The 19,674-nt window shown below is 34.9% G+C and overlaps 1 protein-coding gene across 1 annotated transcript in view; it reads left to right on the top strand.

The window, feature by feature from the left end:
- Positions 1–13,130, top strand: part of LOC142350347 (neuronal acetylcholine receptor subunit alpha-5-like) — a 21,789-nt gene extending 8,659 nt beyond the window's left edge. Inside the window, exons 2-7 of the mRNA XM_075402222.1 lie at positions 1,461–1,597; positions 2,184–2,363; positions 7,047–7,250; positions 8,010–8,130; positions 11,217–11,509; positions 12,650–13,130. Of these exons, the coding sequence (XP_075258337.1) occupies positions 1,461–1,597; positions 2,184–2,363; positions 7,047–7,250; positions 8,010–8,130; positions 11,217–11,509; positions 12,650–13,032 (1,318 nt within the window). The 3' untranslated portion in view covers positions 13,033–13,130. The remainder of the gene's footprint in view (positions 1–1,460; positions 1,598–2,183; positions 2,364–7,046; positions 7,251–8,009; positions 8,131–11,216; positions 11,510–12,649) is intronic.
- Positions 13,131–19,674: the final 6,544 nt, after the last annotated feature.

The following is a 19,674-nucleotide window of genomic DNA, read 5'->3' as shown; positions in this document are numbered from 1 at the left end:
TTTCATTGTTTAAGAAAAACTAAAGTAATGTGGTACAGTGGTAGAAGAGGCGACAGACATCCGGAAGGGCAGTTGTTCGAGTCTCACAGACGCGGACAGAGGTCAAAGCGTTGAAACAATGCCAGAACCACTCGTAGAAAACGCAAGTTTTATGTATAATTGGAATTAGATACGCAAAATTATATAAAAACTACGCTCAGGAACGCAAAAATTTTGTAAGATAAACGGTAACTAGCGTCGACAAGTCCGAAAATTTACCTCTTTTTTTCTAAATAATTTTGCGGTAAATTTTCTATTTTTGTCGACGCCAATTGCCGCTTATCTTCAATAATTTTGCCAAAATTCCCCGGCACGGGTGGCAATATTTTTGTGACGCCTTTGTGCAAACTAGTGAACTCAAAGTAGTCTGAAATAAGTTTCTAGTCCGCTCGAAATTGCTTCTGATCCAAATCACTTCAAAACATTGATCAGATTTTTGCGCCATCTAGCACTGCGCAAATCTAGAACTGGTCCAAGGCTGTGGTCTGGTTTTTAGAAAAAAAATAAGCAAAATTTTAGTCCCGTTTCCGTGACTGCATTTTCCTTCATTCTTTTTGACAGATCACATCTTAAATTACTACGAGAAAGATATTCCTATGACGACCGATAGAGAGATTAAACCATCTTACAAATTAGCTTTGCGTTATACTCACCTCCATTTGAAAGCTTGTCCCACTTTTTCACTGCTATCTGTTTAACCTCCCCTATTATTCTAACACGATTATCACCCCTCTCATTTAACCCCTCTAGTCGAAAGATATCAATCAAATTTCAGCTTTTTCCACTTGGGAGTGATTCTATTCTCTTCTTGACCTAATACTAAAGCCACGGAATCTCAACGACGTTATGAAAATATATAACCCCTCAATGATTATATGAACGGCGGAACTCAAATAAATTGAGGTTTTAGTCAAAAATGGTATTAAGTGCGTAATTATCAGCTCAACATATGCAGCTTATTTGAAGCGTTAAGAGCGTTGACTTCCTTTGATCTCGGATCTGGTTACAATATAAGCAATCTGTCTACTGTCCTAATGGCCCAGAGACCAATGTGTGTGAACAATTGAGCTCCAATAGTTTGCAAATTGCAACTTGACACTTGAACCAATCACTTGGAAAGGTTGACCATAAAAATAAAAGCGCATAGACCTCAAAAATCAAACTTTGGTAATAATTGTTTAGCTGCATAAAATATATAGTCCTATTGTTGAACAAATTTAGTCCTTCCGATACAAAAAAAACTTATTTCTAATGTCACAGACTAAATGCTCTATTGCTATAAAAATTTCTCAAAAGGTAGCTTATGTTTTAAACTATATGGAAACTGGTACAAATTATAGAAATTGATGAAACATAATGAGTTCTCAATTGTTGTTATTTATAGTTATTTATACGTCATTTTTTTACTCGATCAATTGCAGCGCGTTGGAGGGCTTTGACCTCTCAGAAGAAGCAGATGACCTTTCAAATGGGGTGGCCGAGGAGAGATACATTCTGGGACGGCTGCTCAAATCACTTCCCAGATTTTCCATTCCACACGACATGAAACAAAACACAGGCAAATATTTCCCTTGACTCCTCCATTTCATACGCAATTTTATTTTTGCTAAACGGCAGGAAAAAAATTCTTAAGGATTTTTGTGTGACCACGAGGAGCATCAGTAAAAAAAACTTGTTCGAGTAATCGTACAAACAAACGTCAAACTTTTAAAGCCGTTTTTAAAGATTTAGTAAACGCTGTTCGCATTAACAAAAACTGACCAGGAAACCAAAAGTATTTCAAAAACTCAACATTGCACGTAATAACCAGAAGTCATACCAGTAAAAAAGTTCTGACTTAGAAAAGAGTTTTTTATTATAAACTGTATTTTTATGTTAATTTTAACCTTAATAGTTTCGGTAATTTATGAGGTTTCAAAAATGAATACTTGACGATTCTGAGCCTCTTATAACTTTTTGTCAAAACCAACTTCCACCTCGCTCGGCCTGCTAAGTATTATAACGGCAGAAACATGTCAATTATAAATGGCTATGTTCTACCAAGGAGAAAGCGGTGGGTGGTCAGGCGAAATGGGCAATTTACTGAAAAATATACTAAAATGGGGCAGGGAGGGGAGGGAAGGAAACATTGCTGTGAACAACAGTGTACATCTACGTGGATCTCTACCAGATCTTGGAAGTTGACGAGAGGAGTGGTCTTTTGTCTGCCAAATTGTGGTTATACTATTACTACTACTCACCTTCTGCTATGTGGAATCTAACTGAGTATAGCAAGACTATGGTACTGGTAGTACCAGCCAACACATTCTGGACAGCTGACATAAGTGAGTAATTTTCCCCTCTTTCGGAGAAATGAATGACTACTTATGCATGTTTCATTAAGGTCTATATTAACTAAGCGCACCTGTAAAGTCAAGATATCAGTTTGTCCTTTCTTAAGTTTTGTTTTTCATCCGACTCAGTTCATACATGTTTTTTTTCAGCGCGTTTAATGTTTTTTTTTTTCAAATGACTACCTACATTTTTGAGCCCATTCAGCTTGCTACCTATTGTTTCTTCAGCTCAATCAACTCAACAGAGAGATAGGTCTGTGAGTTAGATTTTTTAATCAGTCAGCCTTCATTTCTACTGTTCCGAACCCACTTGTGGGGGGAGGAAGTATATACTCAAATGGGTTTTTTTGTTCAGACAATTTTGGCCGATCGATATATTCATCGTAGAGATATGTGAGTGGTATCACTGAAAAACTCGTCCAGCGCAGAATTCAAAATAAAAAAGATTTTTAAAATTTTTTTTTCGAGGAGTTATCGAGGTTTAAAGTTTTATGTAAACACGTGATCTTTGCAAGATTTTGTTCACTTTTAGCGTAATTTAAAGCTTTTCCATAAAAACATAATTTTAAAATTGTATTTCACATTACAAAACGAAACGATTTTGTGTTAACAAAAGACCGACAAAAAGGCTAGTTCTGGTCTGATGAGGAAGTTTACAAAAAAGCTCGAATTCAATTTCAGAGCCGTTTTTTCAGACAACTTTTCCTATTTATTTTTGTTTTTTTAGTCAAATAGAGACTAGTGAATTTTCATATCGAAGTTCCGTTAATGACAGACCTATTTAAATGTCAAATCATACCCATTGAACAAAATTTTCATTTTCAAGGAATCGCTCATGTTTTTTATGTCTTCGACTCTGAGTTGAGTGAAATCCTATCTCAGTATCCTAATAATTATGGTTCCCATTGGCATAAAAAAACACGTGCAATGCATCATAGTAACGTTTCCAGAGTAAAGATTATGGTTTAAATGGCCTCGAAACTTTCTTCTCACATTTCTGCCTTTTTTGGGTTTTTGCCTGTATTTGTTGTTGTTTTCATAATCATAGAACTTATTGTGACGCCCTATTGATGACATATTGACGAAAAACTTTTGTCTCGTCCCATCAAGGCATAATGTGACTTTTGTTGTAAACTCATGAATTTAATGGCTGTTAAGACTTTAAAAACAGTTTCTTTGAATATTTTTTGGACATTAACCAATCTTAAACTTTTTTTCGTGAACTGTAATTCAATCTGAGTAATGACAGGACCTCTTTTTTACTGCAACTAAAGCAAACCTGCTTAAGCAGTTTTGTCTTCTAACTATGGGTTTTATGACTTCGGTGGCACGAGTTTTTTTAATTCTTTTTTTAGTTTTTGGATTTTTTTTGTAATTTTGGTTTTCTTTGAATTTTTATCCTGTTATCCTGACATTGGTAGTACCCAGCGGCTTAGAACAAACGTTGAGTAGATAAAGTTTTCAGCGAAAAATTTTTGGTTTATATGGCTTCCACACTTTCTGGCACTTTTCTACTAACTTTCTCATTTTTGCCTGCTTTTGTTGTTGTTTTAATAAAGATAAGACTTATTGTGATTTCTTTTTGATGACTTAGGAATGACAAACATCCCCAGCTTCCTATTGAGGCATAACTTTGCGTATGTTTTGACTTCCATTGAGAGCTATTGAATTAGGTGGTTTTTAAGGCTTTTAAACTTTTTTTTGATTTTTTTTATTACTAACCACTATTAAACTTTTTTTCGTGAACTGTAAGTCAGTCTCAGTAATGGCAGGACTCACCCCTTTTTACTGCAACAAAAATTATTGAGGTAAGCTGTTTTTTCTGCTAACAATTGCTTTTATGAATTCGATGCCACGAGTTTTCAAAATTTCAAAAAAAAATTCGAATGTTTTGTAATTTTGATTCCTTTCGCAATTTTATCGCAATATCCCAATTTTGATAGTTCCCAATGGGTTAGCGAAGACTTCCAATGGAACAAAGATAAGTTTTTAGAGAAACGCGTGTGTATTCAATGGCTTCGACATTTTCTTCTTGCACTTTACTACTGAAATTTGGGTATTTGCATGTAATTGTTGTTGTTTTCATAATCACATGACTTATTGTGTTGACCTGTTGATAACTTATGATTGACAAACATCTTTGCCTTCACATTGAGGAATAATTTAGCGTAGTTTTTGACTACCGTTGAAAGCTATTGAAATCAATGACGTTCATAAAACGTATTTTGATCAAAATTTATTATATTTGTTAATACTTGTTGATTTTTTGAAGTCATATTGTTGAAAAAACAACCCCATTGCTGTTAAAAAAACTATATGAGGTAAAAAATTTTTTTACCAAAGGCTTCTTTTTTATTGGTTTCGACAATTTTCTCGCTCATTTTTTTTTGAATTTGCTGTTTTTGCTTTTTTTCATTATGTAGTCGTAAAATGCTGACCGGTCTCATAGGTTTTTAATCGAGGATGAAATGAATGATGTTACTCAATGTAGTCAGTTTATAACAAATAGTATTACAGTTCACGATATTGTTCATTTTCAGAAATTTTTATTCTTTACGTTTTTTTTTCGTCAACATGTTACTTATTCTCATCATTGAGAGGTTCCATCCAACTCGTTGTAATTCAAAGAACATTTTTCAATTCATTGCATGTCGTAGCTGATGTTTTGTTTGTTGCACAATATGCTTTTTCATAAAAAAATGTGTGAGTTGTCAATATTTTTGTTTCTTTATCTCTTCTTTTATAGCACATTCGCTAATTTTTTTTGGTTCTTACTTATTTTGTTGTTTTTTTTCGTCCTAATTATGTTAATAGCAGATCTTTTGAGCGCTGTAATGAGGCATGGTATTATGTAATTCAATTAGTAATTCGGTTGTGTAACCATTTTTTTAAACTCAAATATCTATTTTTAATTATCTCAACATTAGGTTTAAAATTAAGTCAAAAATGTAGACGAGCCCTGGTCGGAACATCATGTGCAAACGCACTTTAACGAGCATCCTTGTTATTATTACGGGTCGCAAAACAAAGTGAAGCGAAGCTCTTTTTGGCGAAGTGATGACGTGTTCGTCATCAGTTTTTTTTCCAAATTTGCTCACTTTAAGAGCTATGCAGACTCAATTTTCGTAATCATGTGATGAGCTAGTGGACAAGAAACAAAGTAACATTTGTCAGAGTTGCCTTATATTTCCCGCGTTTCTACATTTTCCCTTTAAAACTATTCAAGCCAATTTCCTACAAATATATAAAAAATGAGCGGTTTGAGGACTAAATTTTCTCTCTTTCTCTCAATGACAAGATATTTATAAAAAAAAACATTTTTTTATTTAAAAAATGATCACTGTACTCATCTAGGATAAATCAAACAAAACGTTCTACCCCATAAATTAAACATATTAATTTCTTGAGAGAGGGACTCAAGTAACCACACTAGCATTTAATTCGAAATGAAAGCATTGGGTACCCCCCAAAAATCAATTTTAAAATTTTTCGACGGTTTGCCAAGTTGAAAAAAAATTGCAAAAAAACTTAAAGCCAGGATACCCATTTTTTATCAAGCCATAAACTAGTGCACTTAGAAGCAAATATACTATAGCAATAGTATCCCAAGTTTTTTGCCTATTAGAATTTAGCGCCAAGTTTTTTGTTGACCCGCTATTTACGTGTTTAATTATTTGGGAACTCAGCGCGCTGAACAAAGTTCATTTTCATTATTTTCATTAATAATGTATGGGAAACTTATACAGTTGGACAAAAAAACAACTGGGTCATTAATTTGGAATAAAAAAAAATCAAGCATAAGACTTCTCTGATTTTGTCTTTATATCTATAGAATTTATTATTCCCCCTGAACAAAATTGGTCTTAATTGCGTCCGTGATACAAGATTGTAGAAAAGTGGAAATTTGAAAGTTTTCCTCGGAACTTACTGTATTTCAATTTTGAGAGCAAAAATTAACAAATACCCGTAGTTAGTGGTTATCCAAGATAGCCTTGAGTTTCTAGAAATACTTGATTTCGAATTAGTCGATAACATTTAAAAACAATAGTTTTTACTTCCAACGTCAAAAAAGCAAAATCTAAATTTTTTGCCAAATTTCTTTTATTTTGAAATTCCTCAAAACAATATAGCTTTCTTCTCGCCATGTTTTGACTAAATTTCGTATTGTCCAGCTCACTGTTCAGCAAATGGTTGTCGTCTAGAAAAAATTGAGAACAGATTCACCTAATGGGTGACAAACAAAACGGTGGCCTAAATTTCTCAAAACACAAAGTTTTTTTTATCGCGGACAGGCCTTGCGGCAGCCCGGTTTTATTGAATGCAGCTATGTTTTTTGTCGCCAATTCCTTGCCTATGCTGGCACAGACTTGAAGAGCAATTATGCTCGATTTGTGTCCTAATTGGATTGTATTTGGATATGATTGTTTGAAGAGTTGTCCAATACTGTCCAATTAAATTAACTATTGTAACTATTCTGCTAGCGGCAGCTTATGAAATGCATATAAAATATATATAAATCATCGATATAATATTATCTAAAAAAATGCAGAACTACAAATTGCAAATTTTATCGCTATTGGGAGCTTTTCCATAAAATTCGACTCTTCATGTTTCGGGTTCTGATATCAAGTTCTAATATTATGGCAAAAAATATTGTTCACTGTGCGGTTTTAGTTGCACTAAATGCGACGGAGGTGAAATTTGAAGCCTTTGACAGACAGGTAGTGTATGGGTTCAATGGACTAGTAGCCTGCAGCTCCTCTCTTATCACCCTCCAGTTATCCTGTTCCCTAGATGTGTCCAAGTTCCCATATGACACTCAATATTGCCCAATTAGCTTTGGAGCCTGGGCTCTAGACAGACGCATATACAACATTGGTAAGTTTGTTGACACGCAAAAATGTCAAAATTCGAAAGCTACGATTTGTATAAAAATTGGTTTGCTTATTCAGTGCTCACTTAAACTATACCGATATTAGGATCTTTTCTGCTAGCCCCCCCCCCCCCCCCGCTTAGTTAGGCACCCCCATTTATAAATGTGTAAACATTGTTAAAGTTAAGTAATCTTATACGTGAACATATATGAGCAATATGCATTACTAAAAGCTACCACAGCTATGGTTTGAAAGTATTACGTATTCAACCAAAATTTGTTGCATATAACGTAAGCATCAATAAAAATTTCTGTATTAGATCGTTTTTGGTGTTATCGGCAACAATAAGGGCTTGATTTTTAAAAAAAATTTAAGCAAACTATTCTAAAAGTACCTTCAATCTACCTGGACACTCTTGATTCAACGAAATGCAAATATCGCTCTTACAATTCGGGAAAACTTAGATTTTTTTTTGGGGGGGGGGGGTGCAAATTTAACGGCTATATAAGGCTGGAGGGGGGGGGGGCGCTAGCAGAAAAGATCCCGATATTATGCGCTGACTAAAATTCATTATTTGTTGGACACCCGCGCTTTACAATTTTCACTCCATCACTAGGGTTCATAGTACAATTCGCCAAAAAATTGCTCATATGCAATCAAATAAGTCAATTGTTTAAGTATACCGTGATCATAACCCAGCTGATGACGTCAATAAGTGTCATCAAGTAGGATCAACTTGAAAGTAATATGACTGTGTGTATAGGTCTGGACCCAGCCACGAACTTGACAGAAGCGAATCTGCAGTACTATAGTGAACATGACCAGTGGGAGTTAGTGAGACCAGCCTCCTTCACTCTAGAGACACGCCAGTGGGCCAGACACTGGTAAATAGCCTTCATTATAACCCTTCATGCATTCAAAAACAGACATTCTATTCGAAGTTTCTCATGAACCCACATGAAATTTTGGTACAGGAATTAAAACGTTTATCGAGAACCGCGTAGTGGTTTGAGATTTCAGGCATGAAGTTTGAAGTGATTTCTGCAGAATCACGTAATCTTGCTTAAATTACGCCACTTGTAAATTCGAAAATGCAAAAACTTCATGAAAGTCTACTTCTGGTTATGTATATAGGAAGTTCTAGTACTGCAGACTTCCGGCATTTTATATTGTGCACCTGTGTATTTTAATCATCATTCGTGACATGTTCTTTTGTGTGTTTTTCGTCTTCAAGATTTTTCTTACAACAGTTTTCTTGAATATCCTTCAAATCAGCCTTTTGTGCATTCATGAGGCTTTTTTACCCGCTGTTTTAGTTTAAATAGAGGTAACATGAAAATAGTGACTACTGTCAGATAAACTTTTTAGTTGTATATTAATATATGTTAACGTTGTTCAGAGGCTAACTTGTTTCGCAGTAATTTTTTACTGAAATGCTATTAAAGTGTATGCCGATGTTCGAGGGCAGACTTTCGGCAATAGATAAATTTTGGTAGTGGTCAAAAATAAACACTAAAACACCATTTAAAACCCCTTAATTAATTTAACAAATTTATTAACTGCCCTCGAACGAAGTTGGGACCAATTATTGTTTATGTGTCTTTATCGCAAAATTCTCACGTTTCTGTTTTTTTATAGAACATTCTTTGCTTTGAAGTGACTTTTCACGATTGATCTCCTATTTTTTTGTGATTTCAGTTGCTCTAACTACCAAATGAAGTTTTTTGCTAAAATAAAAGCAACTTTAGGTGATGGATAGTTTTCTGTTGTTTCAATCAGAAAAAAATAAGTATAGCAGGACATGCCCTGAATTATAGTAAAAATTATTGTAATAACTGATGACCTGACACTAAAAATTTTTACAGCAATATCAAACTGAAGCTGGCAAAAAACCCTTGGCATTATATGGGAAAAATAAACGAAAAATCTGGAAACAAATAGAAAATGTTGTTTTCCAAGATCGAGCATTTTGAGAAACATTAAAAACCTGCTATAATATTAAAACGCAAAAATAAAAAAATTCACTTTATGATAATATTGACCGTACGCTTCCTTAGAATGGGTTCACAATACAACAATCTACTGGGGAAACAATGGCACACAAGGCAAAAAGAAGGTAAAAACTTTTGAAATTCAATTCACTCATTTATAATTATCAATACATAAAACCTGTCATAAATGAGACTAAATAAAAATAACAAAAAAAGAAATCAATTTAAAAACAAAGATCTGGCTGTTATTATTTGAAAACTAACAATATAAATGTCACCAAGACCATTATCAGCGAGCTGTAAGACTTTTTTCATTTCAATACAGCTTCATAACCAACTTTCATTACCTGTAATTTTTGAGCATAAGTGTTTATACATCAATAAGTACAACAAACACATGCAAAACTTAATTCTTTTTTGAAAGATTAGCTCACCTTTCAAAGAAAGCACCAACTATGAACTGAGACAATTAGCGCCATTTACTTAGGCAACTGAGCAACAAATGAGAGCTGTCATTATTGAAACCAAGAGACAAGAGAAGAAAGTAACGAAAACAACCCGCAAAACTCAAAGACGGTCACATTTCTTGAAAACAATTATTTTTATTGTCAAATATTGTCATTGGCCTAATTTGAAACTTTGAATCTAACAGTTCAATCTCTATTAGGAGCCTATGGGACATGTCAGTAACGCGACTCAGTGATAATGCAACAGAAACATCAACAAACGCAAGAAAATCAGCAATTCTATAAAAAATCTTGGAGACAGATAGTACTAGCTATGGACTCACGCCATCATCTAAGTTATTTTATGTCCAAATAGCAGCCAATAAGACCTGTCATTAATGATTCCATGCCATAGGACTTGAGTTTTTTTTTAAAACTAGGTGCAAAATTGAATTGTTCATTAGTTTTTATGATAACAAATAGTGTCGGAGTCATAAATAAGTATTAGAATACCAATGTCTCATTTTAATAGCACTCACGAGAAGAAATACTGAAAAAAAAGAAGTCAAATTGACGAACGTAAAAAATGTTCCAACACCGATTTTTCAATCCATTTTAAAGGTGGTTTGACAAAAAAATCGCCTCATACCTATCCGATTTTTTGTTCTCGTTACTTTTTGAGCGTGGCTAAAATCACCACTCTAATTTGAATTCTTTTGAACGTAAAAAAGTCAGAAAAAGTGTGTACACATTTTAAAAAAGATATTACACCAATACAATCCTAATAATTTGGAACGTACAAAATTCTGAATTCAGAATTGATTTCAGATTCTATTTATAGGATCTAAGCTAACTACAAAAATTTATTGCTCGCGAGTTTAACCAGTAACACTTTTTTTGAAGAAGGAGAGTCCATTTATGTTACTTAAGTGAGCAAAGGAATGTTTCAGAAAAAGTCAAGACAGTCAAGCAAACGTTTTGCATAAAAAGACGCAAACGTACAAATATAGGTTACTTGACTCTGCTTGAAGGAGCTGAGAGGTTCTGGCATGTATCGGAAACCGAGTAGCGATTCAAGATGTGATGCCAGATTTTTGAAGTGACGTCTGAGGCACGTAACTTAGCTAAAAAACGCAACTGGCACGTTTTAAGATAACGAAAATTATTGAAATTCCACTTCTGGCTATCTATAAAGGAACTTCTGACATTTTAACGTCTGTTACTGCAAACAATCGGAATTTAAAAACTTGCACGTGCGTGTTTTATTATCTGATGTGTTATATCTCTATTTGCATTTATTTACGGGTTACTTATTTCGCGCCAGGAAAAATGGCAACCGATTCAGAAAAGTTGCCAACTTAAGTGAACAATAATTGTCACGTGAAACAAAGTTGAGAATAACAGATCTATAGTTTGTTTAGCCTTGAATTTAAACCATTATCACACAGAGAAAATCAGATACTGATAACACATGAGCAAACATCAGAAAAAAAATTAGTCACAGGATTGGTCAATTTAAGTTTGTTCTTTCAGGTACGATAAATTAACCCTGCACGTATATCTGAAGAGACGTCCTCTATTCTACTGCGTCATATTTATGGTTCCAAACGCAGGGTTGTACTTCCTAACCACCCTCGTGTTTATCCTCCCAGTGGAGTCAGGAGAGAAGGCTTCCATGGCTGTCACGATCCTATTGGCCCAGATTGTTGCATTTGATGCTCTGACAAATATTCTGCCCGCTAGTAGTTTGAAGTTCCCCCGATTGGCGCACGTGATAGGAACAATAGCTTTCCATACCTCCATTGTGTGTCTTGCATCCGTCATAGGTTAGTTGAATTGATCAAATAAAACGAAAATAATGCCTTTTTCTAAAAACTTTTCGGATCTATTCTGCCCCCCCCCCCCCCCCGTTTAGTGAGCGTATATTTTTTCCGCCCCACAGGAGCACGTGCTATTTTTTTTACATAGTAACGTGCTATATAACAACATACAATTTGCAACTGGGGGCGTAAAAACACTGGGAGGGGGGGGGGGGCAAAACATAGTAGATCCAAATTTTTGTTCCTTATTACTTTTTATTAAAGAAAATTAGAGTTGAAAATTAATAAAAAGGCACAGCTGGAATGCATGGACAAACTTCTTTTGCATTCCATGAAATTGTGATACTTTATTTTTACCATTTCAGATATTTGCTTCATTCTTTTCCACTTCGTTTTATTTTACGTTGTTACATTTTATATTGTCTCATTTTATGTTGTGGCGACCCATATTTCGAAATATCAAATAAAAAGGATGAAGTGTTCACTTGAACGAGTCTTTGGTTCAGTGACTCTTAGATAATAGTTATTAATTCTTGTAGTTTGTAAAAACCAATACGAAAACCAACCATATACTCTCTTGGTCACAGTCATTACTAGATTTCATATTATATCTTAACACATTAGAAAACTGAACCCTATTCGCCCAACAACGAAAAAAACCGCCGCAAAAAATGGCAGAACCCTATATGGAAATTTGATTAAGTGGTTTCCATTATGCGCGTAATTGTCAAATTGTTAAAACGATTTCCGCCGCAAAATGGTTGTCTTGAAATTAGGCATTTTTTCTTGTGTCTACACATCTGAATGTCACGTTATGTCAAAAATACACCAGTATTCATGACAAAAAGAAAATTTTCACCCGAAAAAAGTAAAATAAAATAAAGTTTTATTGCATCTTCGGATCTATTCTGTTTTGCCCCCCCCCCCCCCCCCCAGTGTTTCCTACCCCCCCCCCCCCCCCCCCCCCCCAGTGTTTCCTCCTCCCCCCCCCCCCCCCGTTACAAATTATTTCTTGTTATATTGCACGTTTCTATGTAAAAAATAGCACGTGCGGTTTGGGGGGCGTAAAAGATCTAAGCCCACTAAGCGGGGGGGGGGGGGGGGGGGGGGTAAACAGATTAGATCCTCATCTTCCCTTCTTCGCAGTGATCAACGTGCACAACATGGGACCTCGTTTCAAAATGTGTCCAACACTTCGATGCCTCATCTGCAGCAGAGTAGTGAAACTGTTGGGGCTTCAACCCTGCAAACTAGAAAAAGCATTTCCCCAAATAGAATTCGAAAAAACGACCCAACACGAAAACCCAACCAACCAAGTAAATGGAGACACAAAAAATATCCAGGCACCACTGACCCTGGCAGAGTTCTGTCATTTCAGAAGTGCGGCTATGTCCTCGGAATTGAGTGACGAAAAAGCCGAGTATTTGTGGCAGTATTTCTCTCATCTTCTCGACAGATTGTTTTTGTTTTGTCATGTAATTGCGCAAATGACTGTTCTCTTTTACTTTTATATCCGATACGAAAAATAAAAATAATTTGTTTTGCTCTTTCAAGTGATATGCCAATGTAGGTTATTTTATACAGTAGATAAAAATAATGGGATCTAATCTGTTTTCCCCCCAGTGTTGTTTATGACCCCCCCCCCCCGTTACAAATTATATGTTGTTATATAGCACGTTACTATGTAACAAAATAGCACGTGCGCCTGGGGTCATAAAAAAATTTATGCTCACTGAGCTGGGAGGGGGGGGGGGGGGGGGTTTGCAGAATAGATCCAAATAATGGCTGATAGTTAAATTTGTCAAAATTGACTGACGGCTATTTGTCAACCTTTCATTATGAGCCAGCACCCCTACCAGATATTCCAACAAAACCTATCTTAAAACATGTAGAAAGGGCCATACAGTGTGGGATATGGCGACAAAGGAACGACTACACTTATTGTAATTAGGTGTCGGGACACAATATACAATGTGACAAAATACCCAAAATATACCCAATATTTTATCTTAATGTTGAAACTACCAAAACAATTATTCAGCATAATATTTATTGACCATGCTTCGCGGGTCATAGCCGTGCCTCAGCGGCCCGGGTGAATTGATATGAAACTATTTCAACCGAACATGGGATTAAATTATCATCTTAAATATGAGAAAATATTTGTAATACCGAGTGCTAATTTGTAATCGGATTAATCAAGGAGAAGAGCAAAGGGAATAAAAAGGCATTGGGTATATTGGCACTTTGGGTATATTGACATTGGGTATATTCATTTAACCAAATGACATACCCAAAAAGTTGTAATCATGTCTTGATATGGATGTAAATGATTAGGGTTTGACAAATTACGTTTGCCGCATTTTTTTGTCATAAATGGATAGCTCAAGAGAAGTAGTTTTGCTTTTAAAGCGTTATACTTCTAACCTAAGAAGACGATATTGGTATCCTAGAGGACAGATATAAGTGCGTCACTATTTTATCAATTGAAATGAACGTCGCAACTGAGAAAGGAAGGGAGGAGGAAAACAATTCTAATCCCTTTTCCAGTTGTGTTTAATATCATCGATATGTTACAAAAACGGTTTTATGAAGTGCAAAATCTGAGCACTTGAAGAAAGACGTATCAGTTTTAAACACTACGAGCCAGCGCCCCTGCTTTTAATTAATATTCCGGCAATTTATGGAATGGCGATAAATGACACAAACATGTATAGTTACCGGTTGCATGACAATATACCCAATGCCAAAATACCCAATGTGCCAATATACCCAAGGCCATTAAATGCAACTCATTATCTTTGATCTTTTCGTTCGACATTAGAATTAAAAATTGGCACTCCTTATTAAAAATATTTTCTCACAAATCAGCTGATACTTTGATCCTATATTCGGTAGTGACAGTTTCATATCAAGACCCACGCGCCGCTGAGTCATGGCAAGGCACGGTTAATAACGCACTAGGAAAATATTAAGCTAAACCGTCGTTCTGATAGTATCAACATTAAAATAAATTATTGGGTATATTTTGCGTATTTTGTCACATTGGGAACATTGGCATTGGCATTTTGTCTTGACGCCAAATTTCGTACCATTTGATCTTGTTGAACGAACGTTTAGACAGTATATGGTTTAAACTAACAACAAAATCGTTTTCGGTGAAAAAAAAACATTGCGAAGAAGATGCGTCATCGGTGAGTTGACGGAGCATAATATAGCCATTGCCTTCGAAAAAAATATTCTGATTTGTTGTTTCTCTAAATGAGTTTCAAAGTAACAATTTGGGTCAATATTTTGATAGCAAACAACGCGAGGCACTTTTATATACGCTGGTCATTTATAACAAGACATGTTATTAGGTTCAAAGGTTATGCGTTTTTTCACCCCAATTTATTCCAACCTCTATAACTTAACGCAGCATGTATTCATCCCTCAGTCATTTAATGTCGAAATTTCTTCTTACCAAAATCAAGTTAACACCGAATTTTTTTACCTTTTTCCTCGTCCAAACAAAAAATTGGAAAAGTTAAGGTCCAAAGCATTCAAGAATTTTTATCTTAATTTGTTGAATTTCAAAGAAAAACTACGCGAAGTTTTTTTTAGCTCTAGGCCAATGATTTATAAAACAGCTGACACAAAAGACCTCTTATAGGCTGCAGTTTGATCTGTGTTGATCTGCCTCATCTAGAAAAAAGACGAAATGGTACTTACTGAAAAAAATGAGATAAATTAAATTTCATATCAACTTTTGTGGCTCCACTATATGAGCAAATGCAACCAAAAATAAAGGTGTGTTAAACTGAAAATTCAAGGAAATCCAGATTTGTATTTTTGCTATTAGCTATGCTTTGAAATTGTCACACCGAATTGTTTCAAAACTGTGTTCTCAACTTTCAAGTCAAATCATAAATTTAACAACCGGAATCAAACTCCCTAACGATTCACAAAATGAGGTATCGACGCAAACCCGCGATGACGTAAGTAAAATGTCACCTCAAAAATATCAGGATGTGTTTGAAAAAGAAATTTGCAGAAAACACAAACTTTTTATGTACACTATTTTTACAAATGGCCGTTGGGAATAAACATTTTCATCTCTGTAGACGTTCATTAAAATGTCAACCTATCCTTTCAGGGTTTCGTATTTTTGGATGTAAATTATTCCGCGTCAGGGCTAATTAGAAATTCAATTTTTGATGGCACCGTCTTTTTTGCAATTTTGTCAAAAAGAGGGAATCCCGGATGGGATACGTTGAACTTGACTTCCGTTTCAGAGTGGCAACCCTTTATTGTATTGGTTGAACTTGCAATGTCTTCTATGACTTCCTGTCTCATGTTTCATAAATTTTTGGGGAAAATTGCAGAACACTTCAACAGTTGGCCATGTATTTTTTTAGTTAAAGATAGAGCAGAGTTGATTCGTTACTTCAATTGCCGAGCTTTTTAATTGCTGTTGATATGCCACTCTATAAAGTTCAACAAAAATTTCAAATGATTTTTTTTTTATTTTTGTGCCACTTTATTTCCAAACTAAAGGACAGAATAGCTTCATGGTTCTTTTGATACCAACTATTTAAGTACAGTTCTCCAATTTTCCGTACAATAAATCTGGATAAGCAGCCTGATAATATGGAATCTAGATCATTTAGGCAAAATGCATTTTTAAGTTAAAAAAGAGCAAAATTTTAAGGGGTTTACAATCTGGAGCATTAATTTCTAAAGAATCAAGTTATAGGCTGCGCGTTCCGTTAATTTTTTTTCCGGAAGATTTCGAACAAGGAAAAGTGCAACTTAAATATTTATTTGTTTTATTCAAAATTTATTCATGAAAGTGATAATTGGTTGTTGTATATTTAGGTGATAATTGAATATTTCGTATATTTAGGTGATAATTGAATATTTCCATCCGTCAGCCAAAATATAGATACTTCGCGAAATAATGTCATGTATGGATCGCACAAAATTAAGATAAACCAATGGACATATTTTCCGCAGTCAAACTGTAATTTTTTTGAACATTAAGGGTATAACCGATATGTATTGACTGTTTTTTCATTGAGACTGTTGGTATACGTTTTACCTGAACGCTGAATAATGGTTTTAAACTTGGCGTTGATGGAAAGACAACTTGGTTGAGAGAATATATGTTACTGGTATTCTTTTGGAAGTTACGGTGACTATAGGCGTACACGGTTAAATTGGTCATCTAGTGCGGAAACGCGATACTTATGGCATTGATATTTGTTTTAGTTCGAGGCAATGGTATACTTGTTTATTCTTTTAATGTAAAACTCGTGGCCTTCAACTGTCAAAGTTTCTTTGTTTTTGTAAGAAAAGGTAAACTATGATACTGCAGGTTACTTTCAAGATGCAATAGAGCGACGTGACTCATTCAATCCTGAGTTACCTTTAACTGCCCTATTAGGGGTAAGTGAAATATCGAATTCGCTAAGGGTTATAAGTTCGCTTTTAGTTAATGAACCCGTAGCTTAATTCTCTTCACAATTATATGTCAATAATTTGCAGAAATCCAGGTAAAATGGCTGAGGTGTGAAAATGTTTTTTTTCACCCCTCAGTCACCCAGTCTCAATCTTCATCTGTATTTATAGGATTCAATGGATTTAAATTACTTTTTATAAAAATACATCAACTACGGGAACAGTAAAATCGGTGTGAAACGCTGTAGGTGTAAAATTACTTGCATAAAATAAATAGTATAGTGGTTAGACAATCGGGTTTAATATATAGTTGATTAAAAGAATAGTCATGATTCTATTGCAAGCAATTTTAACGAGTTGGGTGGTGATGGTAACTTCCATAGTGGAGGACGGGCAACAACTTCAATAAGTGTTTTCAATTAAACCGCAAAAACTATATAGTTGCAAAAGAGACAATTTTTTTGCACTATTATTAAGTTTTAAGCAATAATTAGTCCCCAAAAACATTTTCAAATGCTGAAAACTACAAATGTGATATGAATTGAGTTCACATAAAATTGATAAGTTAAGTAAAAACTGAAAAGTCAGACTATTGAAGAAAAAATGTTGATAAAATGCACGAATTGTTTCAATTGCAATTACTAAGTGTTTCACAAAAATTAACTGAAATAGCCGACATTCCTTTCATTTTTGATTAGATCAATTTTGGTTGAGCAAGGGTTTTTCAATCTAACATCGGAGCGAAATTCCCTTAGAAAAGTGTAATGGAGTGGAAGGCGTTCCACTGGAGCAGGTTACACAAATTACAGAAAACTGCCCTTTACATCGCAAACGCAGCCCAACACACAAGCGTTGGTGAAGGCGGGAGATGAGGCTAGCGGGTTAAAAGGGTCGGGCAGAGAGCAAAACCTCAAAATGAGTTTTTCTCAGCAGTTTCTGTGAGTCACACGCGTATAGAATGGCAAGCCTCTAAATGAATTGCTCTTCAAATTAGTTTTTTTAAATCTTAACATAACTACTTCGGTAAGTTACCTGCCGATAAATAATAAATGAAACCGGTTGTAGAGAAGAACTACTTGCTTCCTGAAAGCACAACCAGACCAGCTGACATTTTCATTCCATCTTGGACAGCCGGCAAACCAGCTGCTTTTGGCTTTACCATGACTTCACCGCTGCAGTCAAAAACAATTTTCAATGCTGCAGAGAAAGCAGGGGTGGCGCTCGAAACAGCTGAGGATCGAAGTACACTGCTTATAACGCTAGGTGCGAAGAACAAGGCATTTCTTTTGTACCACTCGCTCTAGAAACTTTGGGGGTCTGTCGTTGATCTTGAAAAATTTTCAAGAGAAACGTCGAATTATCTGAGAGCCGAAGTTATTTTTCGGAGGGACAAGCAGTAACGTAAAATAGGTTGTTGCAATCACTCTCGACAGTTATAGTCAAGCGGTCTTCCTCAATGTTTTTGGCTCGCTCATATGACCGAGATTTAACTACGAGTCAATAATAATAAGAGTCCAAATTGGTCCTTTTGTGATTAACCACTGATAAGTGTACAGAAAGCATTTTCAAAATGTTGATTGTTTTCGGTAACCGTAATTTTTAAAGCGCAAAACCATCGCGGTTACGTTTATATCGACGTTTCATAAATTAAACCCTCAAACGTCTTATGATGAAAATTCAGATTGCTTTTCCTGTACAATATTACAAATGAAAGAATAAAAAACTCAAATACTTTCACTCTAATATTGAGATGATACAATTTGAATTAAAGATTTTGAAAATGACAAAAGCGTGGCGAAACAAGATATTTGAAAAATTATTCTAGTTTTGAAATGTTTTTGATGAGGTACAATTCATATGATCTGACTGCCGATGCCATCCTACTAATAATTTTGTAACACCAATTTTGGTAGATCAATTCATTATAAAGAACTACGCCTAAGAAATTGGCAATATTTATGCCAGACAAAAATAGGGAATTAAATTTAAATGGATGCCAAACTTCACAGTGACTTCACATAAAATATTGGTTTACGTATTCTTGATTGGTTTCTCAACTATCTAGATAAAGATTAGACAAACGTTGGCTAATTGCTCCCAAACAACCAGCAAACTTTCGTCTTTAGTATTAGCAAGCTTGAGTATAGTGATCTTAATTGCAGCGGAAGCAATATGAGGAGTTTGGTGCTTGAGGGTTGAAGGGGTTTCAAACAACTTTAAAAAGTTGCATTGTACTTAGAAACAGCATTGTGCTGTTAATTTTTCTCAAGCAACTTCACTCAATTCTACAGTTCGAGACCATAGGAGCTCTAAGAGAGCTGATCGGTCGTTTAATGTTTCTCAAGATGAACTTTCGATCTTCAAAGTTAGTAGCTAATCTACACACTAAATAAAGTTCAGGTAAATTTACCTGAAAAAATACCTTAACTTACCTGAAACGTTCAGGTAGTTTTGCCTTACCTGAACTTACCTCAACTTTACCTGAAAATTACCTGAAAAATTAAGGGGGCACCACCTGAACTTTTACCTGAACATACCTTAAATTTACCCGAAAAACACACCTGAACAGTTAAGGTAAAATTACCTAAACTTACCTGAAAAACGCGCAAAAATTACCTTAAAATTTAAGGTAAAAATACCTGAATAAATAACTGAAAATTACCTTAAAAATACCTTAAATTTAACCTGAACTTTTAAGGTAAATTATATTAGTTAAGGTAAATTTACCTTAA

The sequence above is a fragment of the Convolutriloba macropyga genome, chromosome 1 (genome assembly GCF_964194025.1).
Source record: "Convolutriloba macropyga chromosome 1, txConMacr16.3, whole genome shotgun sequence".
Classification (NCBI taxonomy): Eukaryota; Metazoa; Xenacoelomorpha; order Acoela; family Convolutidae; genus Convolutriloba; species Convolutriloba macropyga.
The sequence above is the reverse complement of the archived record's forward strand: the minus strand, read 5'-3'. Positions and strand labels throughout refer to the sequence as shown.